Source organism: Channa argus, chromosome 15, assembly GCF_033026475.1.
Source record: "Channa argus isolate prfri chromosome 15, Channa argus male v1.0, whole genome shotgun sequence".
NCBI lineage: Eukaryota > Metazoa > Chordata > Actinopteri > Anabantiformes > Channidae > Channa > Channa argus.
In genome coordinates, this window is record NC_090211.1 from 14,816,443 (window position 1) to 14,833,562 (window position 17,120).

At 41.1% G+C, this 17,120-nt stretch overlaps 2 protein-coding genes across 2 annotated transcripts; both read left to right on the plus strand.

Annotated features, from left to right (window-relative positions):
• The first annotated feature begins 3,621 nt into the window (after positions 1 to 3,621).
• cbx8a (chromobox homolog 8a (Pc class homolog, Drosophila)) lies at positions 3,622 to 6,722 on the plus strand. The gene is made up of 5 exons (XM_067477453.1): positions 3,622 to 3,891; positions 4,009 to 4,052; positions 4,460 to 4,525; positions 4,938 to 5,004; positions 5,454 to 6,722. Exons 1-5 carry the CDS (start codon positions 3,823 to 3,825, stop codon positions 6,309 to 6,311), a joined length of 1,104 nt encoding a protein of 367 aa, XP_067333554.1. The 5' UTR covers positions 3,622 to 3,822; the 3' UTR covers positions 6,312 to 6,722.
• A 2,118-nt stretch (positions 6,723 to 8,840) lies between these two features.
• Positions 8,841 to 16,220, plus strand: LOC137099244 (meteorin-like protein). The gene is made up of 4 exons (XM_067475848.1): positions 8,841 to 9,099; positions 9,630 to 10,033; positions 11,750 to 11,809; positions 13,523 to 16,220. Exons 1-4 carry the CDS (start codon positions 9,014 to 9,016, stop codon positions 13,855 to 13,857), a joined length of 885 nt encoding a protein of 294 aa, XP_067331949.1. The 5' UTR covers positions 8,841 to 9,013; the 3' UTR covers positions 13,858 to 16,220.
• Positions 16,221 to 17,120: the final 900 nt, after the last annotated feature.

Consider the following 17,120-nt stretch of genomic DNA (forward strand, 5'->3'; position numbering starts at 1 on the left):
AGGACCGGAGTTTCAAAACCTTAGGACGCAAAGTTTGTGTGTCTCTCTCTAAAGGGTCTCTCTATAGGCCTTGGTGGCTTTGAATGTGAGTCCAACTATGTGCAACTGAAACAAAGTTGAGCATGGGAACATATTTATAGAGCAAGTGTGATGTTTCACATTCCCCCTTTATCATCGCAGCCTGCACAGTGTTGGTTTCATCTCCACAAAGTGCAGCCTATAGGATCATGTCAGCAGCAGGATCGTTTGGCTTATTTAAAGCCATGTGTGCGACCCAGCGGAGGCCGGTCACTTCTCAGAAATTTCTGCAAATATTTAAGAATCAGCATAGAAGGCCCTTTCATTAATCGGTGCGTTACTCTCTAAAAATTCCCTTTTAAATTCACAAATCAATGGAAACAGACTGACTGGAGCCTTCGATTCTTTGACGAGAGAATTAGCACAAGAAAGAGCTGTTAAACAAAAATACATCTAACCTAAAAACCGAAAATAGCGCGAGTATGAGAAATGAGAGCTGGTGTTGCGGTGGGGTGTACCGGGCTGCAGCAAATGAGGATGCTTTCTAATTCCAAACATGCGCTGAAATCTGAAATATAGCAAAGCTGTAGGTCAGAGACACACGACTTTGCAGTTTCTTTGCTTGCGGTTTTGAGACTGAGCCACCTTCAGTAGAAAATGTCGCCCGGTAAGTAGGACAGTGAACAGCGAGCTGTGTGCAGCAGTTGCCCAGAAACCAGAGAGCCAATAATGCTCTCACAGAGCCAGCTCTGTTTATTCATGTACGGCTGTCGCCATTGCGGCTCCTGCAGACTCACTTTTCATCGAGTCAAATATGGAGAACCGCAGCAGCGTGCAGACCGTCTGAGGCTGCCTCCTCTCTCTCTCTCCCTCTCTGAACAGAAACCGCGCAGGCTATAGCCATTATGGCACCGACAGGAAATGTCGGTCTACAGGCTATGACTATCAAAATGGTGGTTCATATTTCGACAGCAGCCGCAACGCATCTTTTGTCCGCGGCGAGTTCGCCTTTGCTTCCTCCGTGGGAATGAAATTTGACACAGACACACAGCAGCAAATATGTCCACATATCATAACATTAAATGTGATCGACCATAAAGAGCGACTAAAATGCTGCTGCACCTCCACAGAGGACACGGACTTCCTCCTCTGCGTATGCTGCTATTACATTTTTTACAAATATGCAAAGAAAAGTCTACGAGCCCAAATAATTTCAAATAATTAAAAACCTACCCACAGATGCCCCCCATTGTTGTGAGCTTGAGCAGGGAGCAGATTGATTTCCTATCATATGTTGGAGCTCAGATGAAGACTAAATAAAGATAAATACATGTATGGGCAGTATTTTTCAACAATACTAAGAGTTCGTAATAAAGTGGTGTCACAGCATTGTACGGATTTGTGTTACAGTGCGTGATACCTGTTAACTGCGTGAGTGCTTGGAAGGTGCGACGTCTTTTAAAAACCACACAGTGACCAAATAATTTGTTGTCGGTCAACAGAAGGTTACTGGGCTAAAGACAACGAGTCACAGCATCAGCAAAATGTTTGGTTAGTACATTATGAAGTTGGGGACTTTAGATATGCTTCGTTAATTTGGTGAATGAAGTCTTAACAGGCCTGTGTGCAGGTTACATCTGAGGATGTTCTCATTTTAATTGCAAACTGGAAAAAAAAAATGAAAAATCAAATCAGTAAATAAACGTATTTCAAGTATTGCGTCCGGGCTTTATTGTGATTGGGACATTTTTATTATATGAATGCACAGTGTACTGTATTTGACCCCACACTCAGACCAGTAATAAGGATGATGCGGGTGGCCTGGAGGTAAACTGCTATGATTAGCACACACGTATTTATTTTGGCAACATTTCAGATTAGAGCTAAATTTATTTTTAAGTTGGTTTTGTGTCTGAATTCGTTGTTCAAAGTTAACAGTTGAAGGAGGTCGAAAATTCTACCTGAGGCCTGCAGAAAATGACAGGAAAGAAATGCAAAGCTCCGCATCTAACTCAAATTTTCCGACATTTTTGTAAATAAATTATGTTATGAATATTCAGACTGTATGGAAAATATATTGAAGGAAAACGCGATTTCGGGATTAAAATATATTATTATTACTGTTATTATAATTGTTATTATTAATAATAATAATAATTTGTAATAATAATTTGCTACCTAATGCTCAGAAGATTGAATGTACTTGGCTTTATTTGTCAACTAAACAACCACCAGAAACATCACATAGCCTATAATAATAATTATAAACTCTGTTAATAATCAAAAACTGTTTAATCACTACCGTCACTAAACCACAATCTAAATCTTTTTTTTTTAAAAAAACGACCACGGCGTAAGAGGGAAGGAAGCGGGCATTACATTTTCACAATTAAATCAAATTAGATATGTTTATTATTTACAGATGCAGAAAACCTCCAGTGTTCATTATTAAAATGAAGCAGCCTCTCAACATGTTCTGCAGGTTGTTTTTCATAAACTACAGCAGATTTAGCAATTTTAATTTGAAATTTAATTTTTTTCCGAACAGCTTCGTGAGCAAAACACACTGGATTAAATCCAGTATGGCAGGTGGATTTGCTATGTGCTTTTAATATTTTAGAAGTCATTTAAGATTTAAACCTGACAAACCGAAAAGGCAATTTAACCCATCAGAAATAACTGTTAGATGTTGAGTGAACCAGTCAAAATTAGGGCGCAGTTTCGCCCCCATTTAAGCTCATGTCATCTGGATTCACACTGCGCCCTTTGAAATCGGTTCAGACGTTTACAGATAAATGTCCCTTTTTGTTTGTCATACGAGGCTGCTGCCCCTGTGTTGGCCGATACATGCAAGAGACAGAGTATTTGCCCGAAAAATCTAAACAGTCGTTACAAAATCGAGTTGCGTAGTTGACATATCTCGTTTTTATTCACCTGTCTCGGTTCTTAGCGGAGTCTCTGGGTCAGCATTGAGTAATTTGGGCAGAGAGTAAATTAACGTGTTCTGTGTCACAGGCAGAATAAATTTAGCCACGTTGCGTCATAGTCCAATTACACTCTAATACAGCTCATAAACAGCATAAACACGACACGGTAGAAGCACTAAAGTCATCTTTGTCGCTTCATGTTATAGTAAAGGATTTTAAATAAATCAGTCATGAACGTAAAGTCCAATCAAAGTACATATGAGACCCTCCGAGCTTCAGGATTTAACCGAAACATCCGCGAGCACTTATTTGACCAGTGATGATCTTATTTTGTAAAGGTTTGTTCAGATAATAGTTTGTTTTTTATTGTTGAAGTAATTGTGGCTTTATTTATAAAAATGCATGTTTGGAGCCTGTGTGTTGTTAAGGGGTTGTCTTTGAATATGAAACAAGTCGTTGTCTTTAATTGTTTTAATTGGCAATCTTTTAAATAGTAGTGAAATCAAATAATTATTTCTCTAAATTGGAACTCGACGGACCCCCCCCCCCCCCCTCAGGGACCTCCGGGGGTCCGTCGACCCGCTCCGGGAGCCCGTGACTTTGCTTGTTCCAATGTGCCAGACATTCCTGTACAGCCGCCAGAGCAGCGGGACTCCTCCCCTTCACTCAGAAACCCGGAGCACGTAACAACAACTGAGCCTATGTGCTCGGCCACGATCCGTCCTACCGACTGCGGCGCCTGGCAACAGAAAACGACGTGATGACGTCCTCTTCAGATTGCGTATTATGGGATGTGCGAAATTAAACAGCCCGAAGAGGACACAGGGAAGCCAAAAATAATAAGAGAGACAGAAATAAACGAGGTGCATGGTGAATCATGGAGCTTTCGGCTGTTGGTGAGAGCGTCTTCGCAGCCGAGTCCATCATTAAACGGCGAATCAGACGGGTATTCACCGCTTTTTTTGCAGGCTTTATATCCACATCTATTAGGCAGCCATTTGGTAGTGGAGTGCCGAGGGGCAACACTGTGATAACGCTAATCTCTTACGGTTCTGTTTTACAGGGTCGTTGGGAATATCTCGTAAAATGGAAGGGCTGGTCTCAGAAGTGAGTATTATAGCCGAGGCTGTGAAGGACAGCGCTCCATCCTGGCCGCTCGCACAACTGCACCAGCTCAGGCGCTTTCGTTACTCGGCTTATGGATGTTTTCTTTTTATGAATTTCGTCTGCTCTGTGTGCTGTAGTACAGCCTCCCGTGTGTGTGTGGCTTGCGTGCACCACGCAGGTGTTAAAATATGAGAGGATCATGCCGCTGGGGTGTATTAAAAGTCCACACTAGCTTTAGCAATGGCTGGGTTCGCCGTGCGTCACTCTGCGTTACGTAGTCGATAATTGCAGCTCATGCAGCGAGATTGCTTTGATTAAACCATTACACCGCGCGTGTCTGTGCGTTGACATGTGTTCCGCTCCCCGCGATGTGTCACGCACATTTCCTCTTTGTCGTTGTGCCACAGGTACAGCACTTGGGAGCCGGAGGAAAACATTCTGGATGCACGACTCTTCGCTGCCTTCGAGGAGAGGTGAGGGTTTGACAGCGCAGCAGTAGGCCTCTGTGCACAAAACGAAATGCCACCGCGTATTGTGCACTGTACAGCGTCCACAGAAAGGACACAGTTAGTCTAAATTTTTCGATAAAACAGTAATAGCAAGTGTCTGCGGGCTGAAACGATTCATTTGCACTCTCAAATGTTGCAGGATGTGGTCTAAGTTTCTGGTCAAGAGCGGGTTCTCTACTTTATTCTGAAACTTTCTACATTTTAATGTAACCTATTTTTTATGAACACTCTTTGAAAAGTAATGAAATGTTGCCTCACCGGTGCCGTTTATGAACAATTGGAGTTTCCGAGTTAATTAAAGAATAAAAACTAAACTAAAAAAAATGTTTTTTTTTTATTTGATGTAATTATTCTTGTGATGATTTTCTTTCACCAGAGAGCGAGAACGGGAGCTGTTCGGGCCAAAAAAGAGGGGACCCAAACCAGAGACATTTCTATTAAAGGTGGGTGAACCATTTATCAACTTTTCCTTTTATCTTCTCGCGTTTCCGAGGCCTCCCCTAAATGACACAAATGATGAATCATTTCCTTGATATGATAACTACGTTCTAATAATTGTGAAAGGGCTGGACTGTGCGCGCTTGTGTGAGTTCGTTTAAAGACTAGAAGTATTGAAAGTCAAAAGGAAATCTCTCCTTTCCCTCATGGTTTTTCTGGAGGAAAAGTTGGGAGCAGTGAAAGCACATTTTAGCATCAAAAACACATCATGTCAATTATTTTGTAGGTGACTTATTTTGCTTTCTGTGACTTGGCATTCATTAGGACGAGGCCTTGAACGTCCAGCGGAACCAATATACTGCATGTGACTTAAATGTTAAATGTCCCCCAGGAGACTTTAGATTCTCATCTCTGGGAAACCTCCTCTCATACTTGTTATTTGCTCTGTCCTCAGGCTAAAGCCAAAGAAAAGACGTATGAATTTAGCAGAGAGACCCCCAGAGGGATCCAGGTTTCCTATCCCATCCCGGAGCCAGTCATAACACCGAGGGCCCGAGAGGGTTTGCGCACTGTGGTTCCCACAATCTTCCCCCCGAGCGCGGTCAACAGAGGAGAAAGCGTTAACATCCGACTACCAGAGCCAGAGACGAGGCCCAGACCGTCTCTACCTGCTGCTTTGACACTCCAAGACTCCGTCCGGTTCCCCAAAAAGAGAGGCCGCAAACCGAAGTTGCATTTACATTACGATAAAGACGATGGGAGCAGGTCAGCAGAGCCGGACACCAAGAGGAGCAGATTACTGGAGGAGCCAATGTCACACGATCTGTCCAAAATGTCCCGACGCCTGCATCACCAGGGAGAAACGTCAGATCACAGCCTCATCCAGCTGACCAAGATGTTTCAGCAAGAGACCACGATAACACCCAAATCCCGCAGCGAGCAGAGGCAGGCGGGGAGCGCGAGCTTGTCTTACACCTGCGCATTCAGTCCAAATGTGCGTAGACCCGACCAGGGGGGACACAGGACTAATTGCTTGAGCAGGATGTCTATTCCTCATCCCAGCAAGCTGAGGCACTCTGTGGAGCACCGGAGCCACCAGGTGCAGGAGAACCGTCGGCCCCAGGAACAAAGTGCTGCCATCACCGCACAGTCAGAGTCCATCCAAGATCCCCCCTCGCTGCCAGCCTCATCCTGGACGCCCAGTTTCATCAACGTGGACACTGTGACTGTGACAGATGTGACCATGAACCTCTTGACAGTCACCATTAAAGAGAGCAGCACGGACAAAGGCTTTTTCAGACAAAAAAGATGAGTATCTGCTTTAGCTAATGCCCACTGGAGGCTAAATATGCTCAAATATTGTTTAGCAAGCAACTAACTAACAAGCCTACTGTATTACTATATTTTTTCTATGTAACTTACCAACATGTACATACACATATTTAATACGCTGCTGAGAAAATAAATGAAAGTACGTTATTGTGCGTTTGGGAGTGTTTTGTTGAGCTCTTTGCACTCAGTTTGACTGCTATCATCTTGTTAAGATGATCCTTTTTCCATAAAAACTCTTTTTGCTTCTTTGGTTTGTTTTTAATGTAAACTGTTTAACCATGTCATCCAATGCAAATATATGAATAATCCCTCATTAATTACTTGCACATATGCATTCAGTGTTTGATTGTTCCACAATGGATAAAATTATAAAGTTGCGAAGTGACATTTATTTAACTTTCATTTCCATTCATTTCAAGTCTTTCACATATTGAATCAAAAAACCTCTTGCGCCTGATAAAGTTGCAGATTGAAGATATACTTACATATTATTAATACATATTTTATTTATCCATACAAATTAAAAAATGTCTGTAGAAGGATCGAGTCCAATAATCGAAGTACTCGATTAGCGTGAATGATATCTGATCAGGGAAAAAAATAAATAAACTCGTTTTTGCTAATCCACAAATTATTACAACCTTTTTTTCTTGGTGTAAAAACATATTTTAAAAATAAGGACGCTGTTGTTGTGTGTGGGGGTCAAGTTCAAAGATTATCTGCTAAGGCCGGTATCAATTATAATGAATAATATGATCAACTTGGGGGGAAATAATTGATTACACGCAAAAGATAAATTTGAATTCGTTAAAAGAAACATTTCTTCATTTCTATTGCAGTTTTGTTTTAGGAGCTTTCTTTGCACGAGTCCTTCCGCGCATCTTTACATTAGTCTGACAAAAACCGAAACGTTTCGGTGCAACCCACAAAGCGTGTTCTTGTTTCATCACCATCACCATCATCATCATCTTCTTCACCATCTTCAAAGAAGATCCATAGGTCGCGTCGGGCCTTAAAGCAGAAAGCAGAGGACAGATTTAATGTCCCCAACCAAAGACACTGTAAACTATTATATTAAGAATATTTAATAACATCAGTGAAGCACGTACTTGGGGTACATTTAATGCGTATTTATAACTACTGCAGAGTAGAGCGTGTAGCTTTGTTTCTAAAGGTGTTGTCTCTTCAGGGACAGTGGTTTCTTACAGGACACAATCTGCATCACCTTAGGCCTACAGTATGTGAAGGGGTCAGGCTGCACTCGACCAATAAGAGGCCATTTCTTTCATGCGCACAAAGCCTCCATTCATTTGACTTTGCTTTGTCTCATGGGGACACATGACCCGGTGTTCATATAAAAGAGTTCAGTCTGGTCCCTGGCCCACACATTTTAAATGTGAGTGCCCATTGTAATTGTTTTCTACAGTAGGTGATATAAAAAAGAAAATTGCAGCACATGTTTTAAGAAATTAAAAAAAACTCCCCTCCGCTGCCTCGTTGCCTTGGACTATTAAACATGTATCATATGATCTACTCTGTCTGCCAGCCTCACGAATCCATATGTGAATATGAATGTATTTTAAAAGTGTTGGTGACATGTGATTTGATTCGAGATTTCGCCCATATTTCAAGATTTAGTGACTTGAGCTGTAAAGGCCTTTCCAACATATGAGTATAATTTTCTCAAAGACATTCCCATCGAAACCCTTAGCTCTTTGATCTGATGCAGCCTCGGGGTCTATATGTGCTCCACGCAAACTATGAGAGAAGCTGCAGCCACCAGCTCCCTTCACAGTGGCCTGCATGGTCACGGTCCACAGAGTTTACCTCCACAAGAGGTCGCCACCAGCCAGTCCTTGAAATGCTGCCAACTCTTCAATTCCTTTGTCTCCCCCCGTCCCCCCCCCCCCTCTCTTTTTTTTTGCACAGTGACCGCGGATTAAATGCAGTGATCCATACTGGATTAATAATTGATGAAAGCTGGGAACATTACAGTTTGTACTCATCCACAATATTAGTGGCTGCTGAGTTACAGCCTCCTCCTGCTGTCGTTCCCCTCAGGCTATAAAAGCCTCCAGCAGACTTTGTTTTGCCTTCCAGATGTGAGGGGTCTGTGCGGTACCTCATCCTACCACTAGGTGAAGCTCAAGCACAGAAACACGTGTACTACATGTCTCTTTCCTTTTTTCCTTTTTTTATTTTTTGGTTTTAGTTGGGCTTTCCGAAATGATTGAATCACAAATTGTTCTTAGCATAGTCAGTTACTACATGACATTTAAAAATTTACGACCAAAGCGGCCAACAATAAAGAAAAATAATAACAACAATTGTGGCGATGAGAAGATACAACCTGAAAAAATAGGTAAAGTCAAATCACAAACCAACGACAGGAGTTTAAAGTGAACGAATTATTGTAAAGGAAGGTGCAGTGAAGGTAGATAAAGAGCAAAGACCTACAGAGGCCAGCAGCCCTGAACAACTGGATCAGCGCTGATTAGAGAGAGAGAGAGAGAGAGAGAGAGAGAGAGAGAGAGAGAGTTTCTGTGTGTGTGTATGTGTGTGTGTGTTCATTGACAGGCTGCAGCCCCAGAGTGCTGGCTCTCTCCACAGCACACGGACAGGCTTTCTAGCCATGCAGTGGCGTCCACCGCTTCTTTCTGAAGTTTTGTCTCTGCGGGTGAGATGTTGCCAAACGTAATCATTCTGATCCACTTACTGGCTCTTCAGTTCGGGCACTGTGCCGCTGACCTGTGCAACTGGACTGGAAGGTGAGTAACAATTCTCATTCATGCAGCACTGTCCCATGTTCAAACAAATATATTATAAATATTATTTTAATGGGCCAATGATGCATTTAAAAGCATTTATATGCTTTACAGATCTTGAATGTATATAAATTAATGTTTACTCAAATTATTTTCTCATGCTTAAAGACAATATGATCAGAATTTGTTCCTTTGACTGTCTCTTTAACCCAGTCCATTGATTACAATACACCAACAAATCTTAATAGATTAAAGCCTTTATAATTATATTGTATATTATCCTTTTACATTTATTAATAGATCACCTACATGTGACCTACAAATAAATAAATAATACAAAATAAATAATACAAATGGGGAGAAACACAAACTTACTGTATTTATGTAGAGTCTGGTGACCTGAAATGTATTTTAACCGGTGGATTAAGACTAATCTGTAAATCGCAATAAATTGTAATAAATACTCCCCGTTGATAATAAAATGAACAGTATGATTCCTGACATGCATCACTGTTTGTTTCTGCTGATTCCAGCGGTTTTGCAGCTGGTGTGGACTCCAGAATTGTTCTCCAGGTGCGGCTGCGCTGCACAGAGGGTTCGGTGAGGTGGGTCTTTCCGGGACAGGCTCTCCGGGTCGTCCTGGAACCCAACCTGTCATCCGCCCGGCGAACCACCGTTTGTATCAAACCGTCTCCGTCTTTCCGCGGCGCCAGCGTGTTCATTGAACGCGCCGGAGAGCTGGAGCTCCTGGCGACTGATGGCTGGCGGCCACAGCAGGTGTTCTGTTTCCGGGCAGATGGACCGCACAGGCCCGCTATCTATCTCCAAGCCAGCCCCGACGGCGATGGACAGTGGAGCAGACGCACGATTGGCTTCCGATATGAGCAGCTGGGCAACCGGAGTGTTGCTCCCAGCGTGGGTCACAGTGAACCGCAGAGTGAGTCCGTCCAGTTGGGTTTTGGTTAAACATTAATACTATTTTACAACTTAAGATCCATTTTAAATAAATTGTTTACTTATGCATTATTGTACGCGCACAGATCATTTAGACTACTAAGACAGTAACGTAGCTTCTCCACTAGAATTAGGCAACTACATTCTCTTAGGGAAAAGTTTTGTATACTGTTAACTGCAAAAATGCACTTAAAGTGTCAAAAGCATAGAAAGGTCCTGCATGTCATATGACAGATATGTTTATGTAGTAAAGTGTAAGCAGCGTTTTACTCTTCTATGGGTACTTTGTGTACAGGGGGGTGATGATGTGAGAGAAAAGAAGAGCAACAAATTTCTGCTCCACAAACCTATTTTTACATTTTGGACCCTTTTGTTCAACTTTGACTCTTTGTGAACAGTTCCTGAAGAGGAAATGCCTTTTCAATGAGACTGCTGACAACCTACAGACATCTGAAACATGTCAAGGAGACTCGGTTTTACACTGATTTGATTTAAGAAGTAACAAGGTTTAAAAAAAAAAAGGTTGAAAACCACTAGTAAAATCTTTGACAGTCTGAAGATTTTAGCACATTACTGTATAATATAAAACAAACAAACAAAAAAGATTTTCACAAGATCTAGTGGAGTATTGACACAATATGGAAATATTCCAGTAAACATGTAAGTAAATGTTCCCACAACTTGCCAGATGTGAAAAATCATTTCGACCAAATCAGCCTATTGTAAAAAAAAGATGAAGATTACAAACAAGTCATTTTACTAAATGTTTTTTTTTTTTTTTTTTTAATCAAGGAATCACGTATAACAATAAACTATTTATAACACAATTTGTCATTATATAGTTGAATAACAAAAGAGTGTGAGGGACTTGGACTGACCACTCCTGCTTCCCATTTCAGAAAAAAACCCGCAGCCATTTAATTATAGAACCCAGTTTTGCCGACTGGAACACGCAGCTGCTGGTCAGTCTTGTGTTTTTTCTGGTTGTCTGGTTTCCATCGAGAGACAAAGCAGAAGAGACAGAGCAGACCACAGGCCGACTGGAGGGCACCAGGCCAAGGGGCCTGAATTGAGACTGCAAATACTTTGCAGATTCCACAAATGCCTTATCATTGTGCTAGAGTGTTTATTAGCATTTATCCATCTGTGCGGGCTTTTCCCAAGGTGGTGATGTCATTCTCTGTCTATAATAGACAGCTGCTGGTTTATCATTTCTGTATTGCCAGTCTGGCAGAGTATTTGACTCCTGTAGTCCCCTGCATTGCCATGGGGTCATTCAATTAGGTAGATTCAATAGATGTCAAACATGGGGTCAAGACTGGTGAGGGTTTTTTGATCTGCAGTGAGTGTGGTGGGCAGCACATGAACACAGGAGGAGCATTCCTTTTTCTAACCTCTGTTTGCTTCTAACCTTCACACTTTGATGTGAGGAGAGAGATGAATGGGCTTGGTTGGCCAGTGGGTGTCAGATGTTAGTAAAACCATGTTGAGGAGGAATGACAACCATCCATAAATCAATGTCATTGGTGGATGAATAAGCTTTCAGTTATTCACAATTTCGGAGAGGTCGATTAGGGGAAAGGTGGGAAAACGGTCAGATCGAGAGAATTCTACACGACCAAATGACTTAATTCTGGTTGTTATCATCGTGAACGGCAAAAACATCTTGATTTTCTGTTGTCATTTTCTTTGCCCACAGCTTCATGTCGACCCTGCAATGACACAGAGCTTCTAATGGCAATCTGCAACAGTGACTTTGGTAGGTACATATATAATTCTACTCTCCAAACCACAGAATAGTTTCTTGTCTGTACTGTAAGATTAGCTCAGAGACCACCATTAAATTCCTATTTACACATGCTGGTACTCTCCAACCTTCTCCACATTCATAGTTAAGATCACAGCATGAGTCAGAAGTCAGAAGTTGAACTATTCAAATACAACCTCCCTCGCATGTCAATGTTGCATCAGTAATATTAATGTAGGTGTATAAGCTGTACACACAGAAACAAGTCAGCACTTCTACATTACATTCTTTAAGTAGTTCATTGACAGTACTTTTGTACCATGGATGGATTACTGAATACGACACACAGGCCCAGGGGCAGAGCCTCTAAAGTTACTGGTCATGTTTCATATTTGAAAGAGCTCAGTTAAAAGACACAAAATGACAAAAAAGATGCCCCAAAACACAAAATATAAATTATTGAACAATGACCTGCGTTAACGGGGTCCTAAATGACCAAAACCAGACATAAAATGTTCAAGAAATAAAACAAACAAACAAACAAACAAACAAAAAAAACCCTAGACTTATCACAGACTTAAAACAATCATATAAAAAGAGTGATCACACGAAACTACAAATGTTTCTTTAGCTTACAATGTGCCTTTCGTACATATTGGAAGCCGCCAAGCCTCCTTTTCACTGAGGCCACCTATACCATGCCATGTTTCTATTAGAATGGACAAATTAAAGAAATAAAATTTGGGAATTTGACATTTTCATATTTAAGTAGCAGCTTGAATGTTTCTTGCTTGTCTGACATCAGAAAATAATTTTTTTAATAATTTATACTGGACAGATTTAAAATGTAGCAGTCACATTTTAATAACAGTCTCTGTTTAAAAAACTCACAGTATGTACAATAATGACAACAAATAACAACCTTAAATTAGTTTGACTATTAATGAACCACAGAATTATGATTTGCAACTCAACTTGGAATACAGAATATACTACACTACTGCCACATTTTTAAAGGTGGTAACTCTACTTCTCACATATCTGAGCTAAACAGGTAATGTAGCTCATCACCAGCGTGTTCCACACCAAGTTGCTAAGTTTGTTTGGCCCTTATTTTTGTAATCACTAATTACCCAAACATTTCTGCCATAACTTTTATATTTGATGGGTTATTGTATTAATCTCGTCGAGACTTTGACATTTATGTTATCAACATAATTTTCAAATGTGTTTATAATACATTGATTTCCTGGTGGAGCACTGGTACTTTTGTGAGTACATTTTAGAGCATTAGCTTTTGCATTTCAACTCTAGTAAAGAATTTAAAGTTCTACTTTTACTTGTACAGTACATTTTAGGCAAATACTCCCTCGTTGCCTGATAGACACCATAGACTCTCTTGCACGTGAAAAGGAGGGAGTAGGAGTGTGGGACGTAGTCAGATGGTGGCATTCGGTAACCTCACTATTATACGGCACTAAAACTAAACTAGTTCAGAGGGGGGTGAAGAAGAGGAGATACTTTTGTGTAATGAAAAGAACCAATAGTTGCATGCTTACAAAACTTTCGCTTCAATTTTAACAAAAGTGAAAACAGGTAAGGGGAAAAATTAAAGGCACAAAAGTGAGAGGCAACTGGTGTTTAATTGTTGATGCTTTTTCATTTAATTTCATTTATGCTGTGCGTTAAAACTAAAAAGATGGAATTCTGCTATTTCTTTTGCAGTGGTTCGAGGCTACATTAAGAAGGTTTCCCACTCTGATGAACATCAGACATCTTTAGTGGAGGTGTTCGCAGAGAGGGTGTACTGGCAACGCAGTGGAGTGTTTGAGCATCAAACGGATCCAGGGTCATCTCGGTCCATGTCGTCTTGGCATGGACACATCTATACCCTCCTACAGTGCCATGTGAAGCCTGGGGATGGAGCGTTTTTGTTCACAGGGTCAGAACACTTTGGGGAAGCTTGGTTAGGGTGTGCCCCTCGATACAAAGACTTCCTGTCTGTTTATATGACTGCCCGGGCGGCACGACAGAATTCTTGTGACTTCCCTTTGGACTGAGGAAGTGTGTTGTTTTAGCGCTACTGAGCCCAGGGGTCTTTATCCACAGGCATCCTTGGCCCAGTACTGGCACTGTGGGATCCCTGTAACGTGCCATCAAGGTGGCAAACCAGCATCACTAGCAGGGACGAAGCTACAGAGTTGCTGATGAAAAGAACATTTGGGGGACAATCAACAGGGCCTCCTGCACTGAGGCTTAAAGAGGACTGGCCTTTGTGTCTTCCCCATCATTGCCCTCAGTCCTGGGAGACTAAGAAGGGGTTGGATTGCTGCTCTCTCTTTGTGCTTCTCCACACATCAGCCATTGTTCGCATTGCTGGTTCTGTGTGAAGAGTCCTCTGAACTGAGGAGGGAGGGCTGACTGAAGCAAAGCCATTTATAAACACCACTTCATCTTAGTGAACAGATTTGTACATATATGACTGAGAAGTTATTTTGTTTTGAATTTGTTATGCAAAAAGTTTCAAATTTGTTCTATTTATGTGTGTGTTAAACTGTATATGCAAAATAAATCCTCAGAACAATGTATGGGTGATTATATGGTTTAGCATTTGTTCAAATGAAGAAATGCTACGTTGTACAAATCTGCTCAGAATGACCTATTGCTAACACCAAATCCAAAATTGTTCTGGTTTCCAGGACGTCTTGCTCCTTTACAATGCCACCAAACAGATATGCATTTAAACTTGATTTCGGTTTTAGGCCATGAAATGCTTTAGAAATCAAGAGAAACCAAAGAGATCTTTCAACATAGTGAAAGTTGACTTTCTTATGTGGTTGTTGCAGCATAATCTCTTAAGCACAGACTGTTTTAAAATTTAAAATGATAAATGTTCAATATGTGAACATGTGGCCTTTGACCATCGGAGTTTGTTTTTTATGATCTGTTTTGGGTCTTCACTAAATAATATACTGTAAGAGTATCTTGCCAATTGGTTTAGCTCAGACTGATGATTAAGTGTGTTAGACGCCAGAAGAGTTAATGGAAAGTGCATAACATCTAAATTTAAGGAGGTCCTCTTGCTCATGAGAATGCTTTGGGTGGCTGGTTTTGACTTACACGCTCAATTGCCACAATGCTCTTCCCCATCTCAGTTTTTGTAGTATTTTGAGCCTAAGGGTCCTACAACTTTAATAAAGAAATACAAATATCTAGTCTGAACAGACTAAATCAGACTTTTTTTTGGTCTAACTCAAGAAGACGTATAGACAGATGTGAGGCCCCCAGAGCCTGGGGATCCTCCCCCTCAGCCCCTCCCAACAGAAGGGAACAATTAATTGACTTTTAAACCAACTGCTTTCTTGGCCTATTCCACACTTCTCCTTGGCTAAACAGGGCTCACAAATTGGTGTGTTGAACTTTTTATGAGGACTAAATAGATGCCAATGAAAGTGTAAATGAGTGTGTGGTGAATGGGGCCTGAACAATGGTCCTGCAGAGACAAGGCCTCTTGCAGACATAATGACCATTGTCACAGCTGCTGTCATCTAGAAACCATCAGGGCTCATGAATCTAATGTGCCAGATGGGGGGGTGGGGGGACCCAGATCCATCCACAGTTAGTTTTCTTGTGCAATTCTTAATGTCTTCATATGATTTAATGTGTCTTAATATTAACCTGATTATTGTGTTGATGCAAACTTTATGGTTTTTGTGACTTAACATTTCAAAAGTTGATGGATTGTATTTGTCTTATTAAATACCCCAGAAAGACCATCAACCACTGTTGCAAAAGGGAAGGTACAAATGTTTTGGAGCGCATAATGCATTTTTTAAAAATTATAGATATGATTAAAGTCAACATTTAATGTGAAGTGGTAACATGAAAAAATATTTTTTGGTTCCCCTTGTAATGGGTGCAAGACAAGCCTTCCACAAACTTTTATCACCAAGCCCAGTTTGAAGTCTCCTCCCTCAGTATTGTCCCTGGGGGCCACCACGTCAAAATTCTAAGCAAAATATGGTCTCTATGTGGGCTTTTGAGACCACACAATTCTCAGTTCTGGGAATTCCAGCAGGCTCTCACGGGGAATGAACCCAGGAGGGCTCGGCCCGGAGCTGCCGCATGGTGCACCGGCAGGAGTCCACCCAGACTGGGGGGTAATTGGTTTATCCCACCGCTCGGACTGCTTTCCCATGTGGGCCACTGCTGTGGGGAGGCCCAGGGGTACAATATGGAAACAGCATGATACCCTCCAGTGCCGAACAGGCATTCACTCCTGTGGCTATAGAGAGCAGGGACTGGGTACCAGGAACACAAAGCATTGGCAAAGATGTCTCTTGGTTTTGAAAAGGTTGCCATTTGGTCTTTTTTTAGCAGTGGACAGCATTTGAAGTTGAAAATGTGAAGTAATTGAATTTTGTCTCAGGCGTTTTTTCCATAAATGTCCTTTTCATTTCAAAAGGTAATGAGGTACATTTAGCTGTCATCACTCATGCGCCTGTCAAGCTTTTACAATGATATTAATAATATCCATGTGGTCTTAAATAAAATAGTCTGGAAGTAAAAGGACATAACTACAATATATCTCTCTTAAATGTTATACTGATATTTTGTGTTGTGAGATAATATTGCTTTAATTTTTATTTTATTTGTATTTTATTTTATTTCTATTTTTTGTCAATTCTCATTTTACTTACTGTGTGACATTCAGAGTGGAGGGCAAAGTAAGAATTTCATTGTACAGGGAAACATGCGTTCTATCTATAAAAAAAAAGCAGGATTGAACTGTATTTGATTTTCAGAGGGTGTCGTGAGCAGCAGCCACAAGATGTCAGCAGATCTCTGTGAATAACAAGCCGTACATCTGTGATTCACAATGACCTGATCTCCAATCAGTTCTGGAGTCACATTACCTGGAGGCATTTCGCCAAGTGTGAAGATTTTCAGACTGACCCTGGATCAGCAGTATGTAGCGTTTTAGGCACTTTCTCCCAGGTTCTTTTGTCATTTCAAGATGCTCGCAATTACCTTTGCTTGATCTAAACTAGCTTCTGTGTGCAAACTGTTTGTTATGTCAAAATGTCATTTTGTTGAATTGTGTTTCTGGAATCCCCCCACTAGTTCATTACTTTATTTGACATGAGCAGCCTTGCTTAAAAATAAATAAATAAATAAAAAAAATAAACTTCAGTATGTTTTTCTACGTTTTATTCGCACTTTTCAAAAGACCACGACTTTGCCGTGACCGTGACAGACCGATAGCTGAGTCAATGCGCTTTTCTTTTTCTTGCCAAGGTATCACATGTCACCAGCGAGCCGT

Excerpts from the sequence above, each read along its gene's own strand:
- cbx8a (XM_067477453.1), top strand. The coding sequence starts at position 3,823 with ATGGAGCTTTCGGCTGTTGGTGAGAGCGTCTTCGCAGCCGAGTCCATC. Across the intron at positions 3,892-4,008 it reads TTAAACGGCGAATCAGACGG|GGTCGTTGGGAATATCTCGT; the intron begins GTATTCACCGCT and ends TCTGTTTTACAG. Across the intron at positions 5,005-5,453 it reads CAGAGACATTTCTATTAAAG|GCTAAAGCCAAAGAAAAGAC; the intron begins GTGGGTGAACCA and ends CTCTGTCCTCAG.
- LOC137099244 (XM_067475848.1), top strand. The coding sequence starts at position 9,014 with ATGTTGCCAAACGTAATCATTCTGATCCACTTACTGGCTCTTCAGTTC. Across the intron at positions 9,100-9,629 it reads CTGTGCAACTGGACTGGAAG|CGGTTTTGCAGCTGGTGTGG; the intron begins GTGAGTAACAAT and ends TGCTGATTCCAG. Across the intron at positions 10,034-11,749 it reads GGGTCACAGTGAACCGCAGA|CTTCATGTCGACCCTGCAAT; the intron begins GTGAGTCCGTCC and ends CTTTGCCCACAG.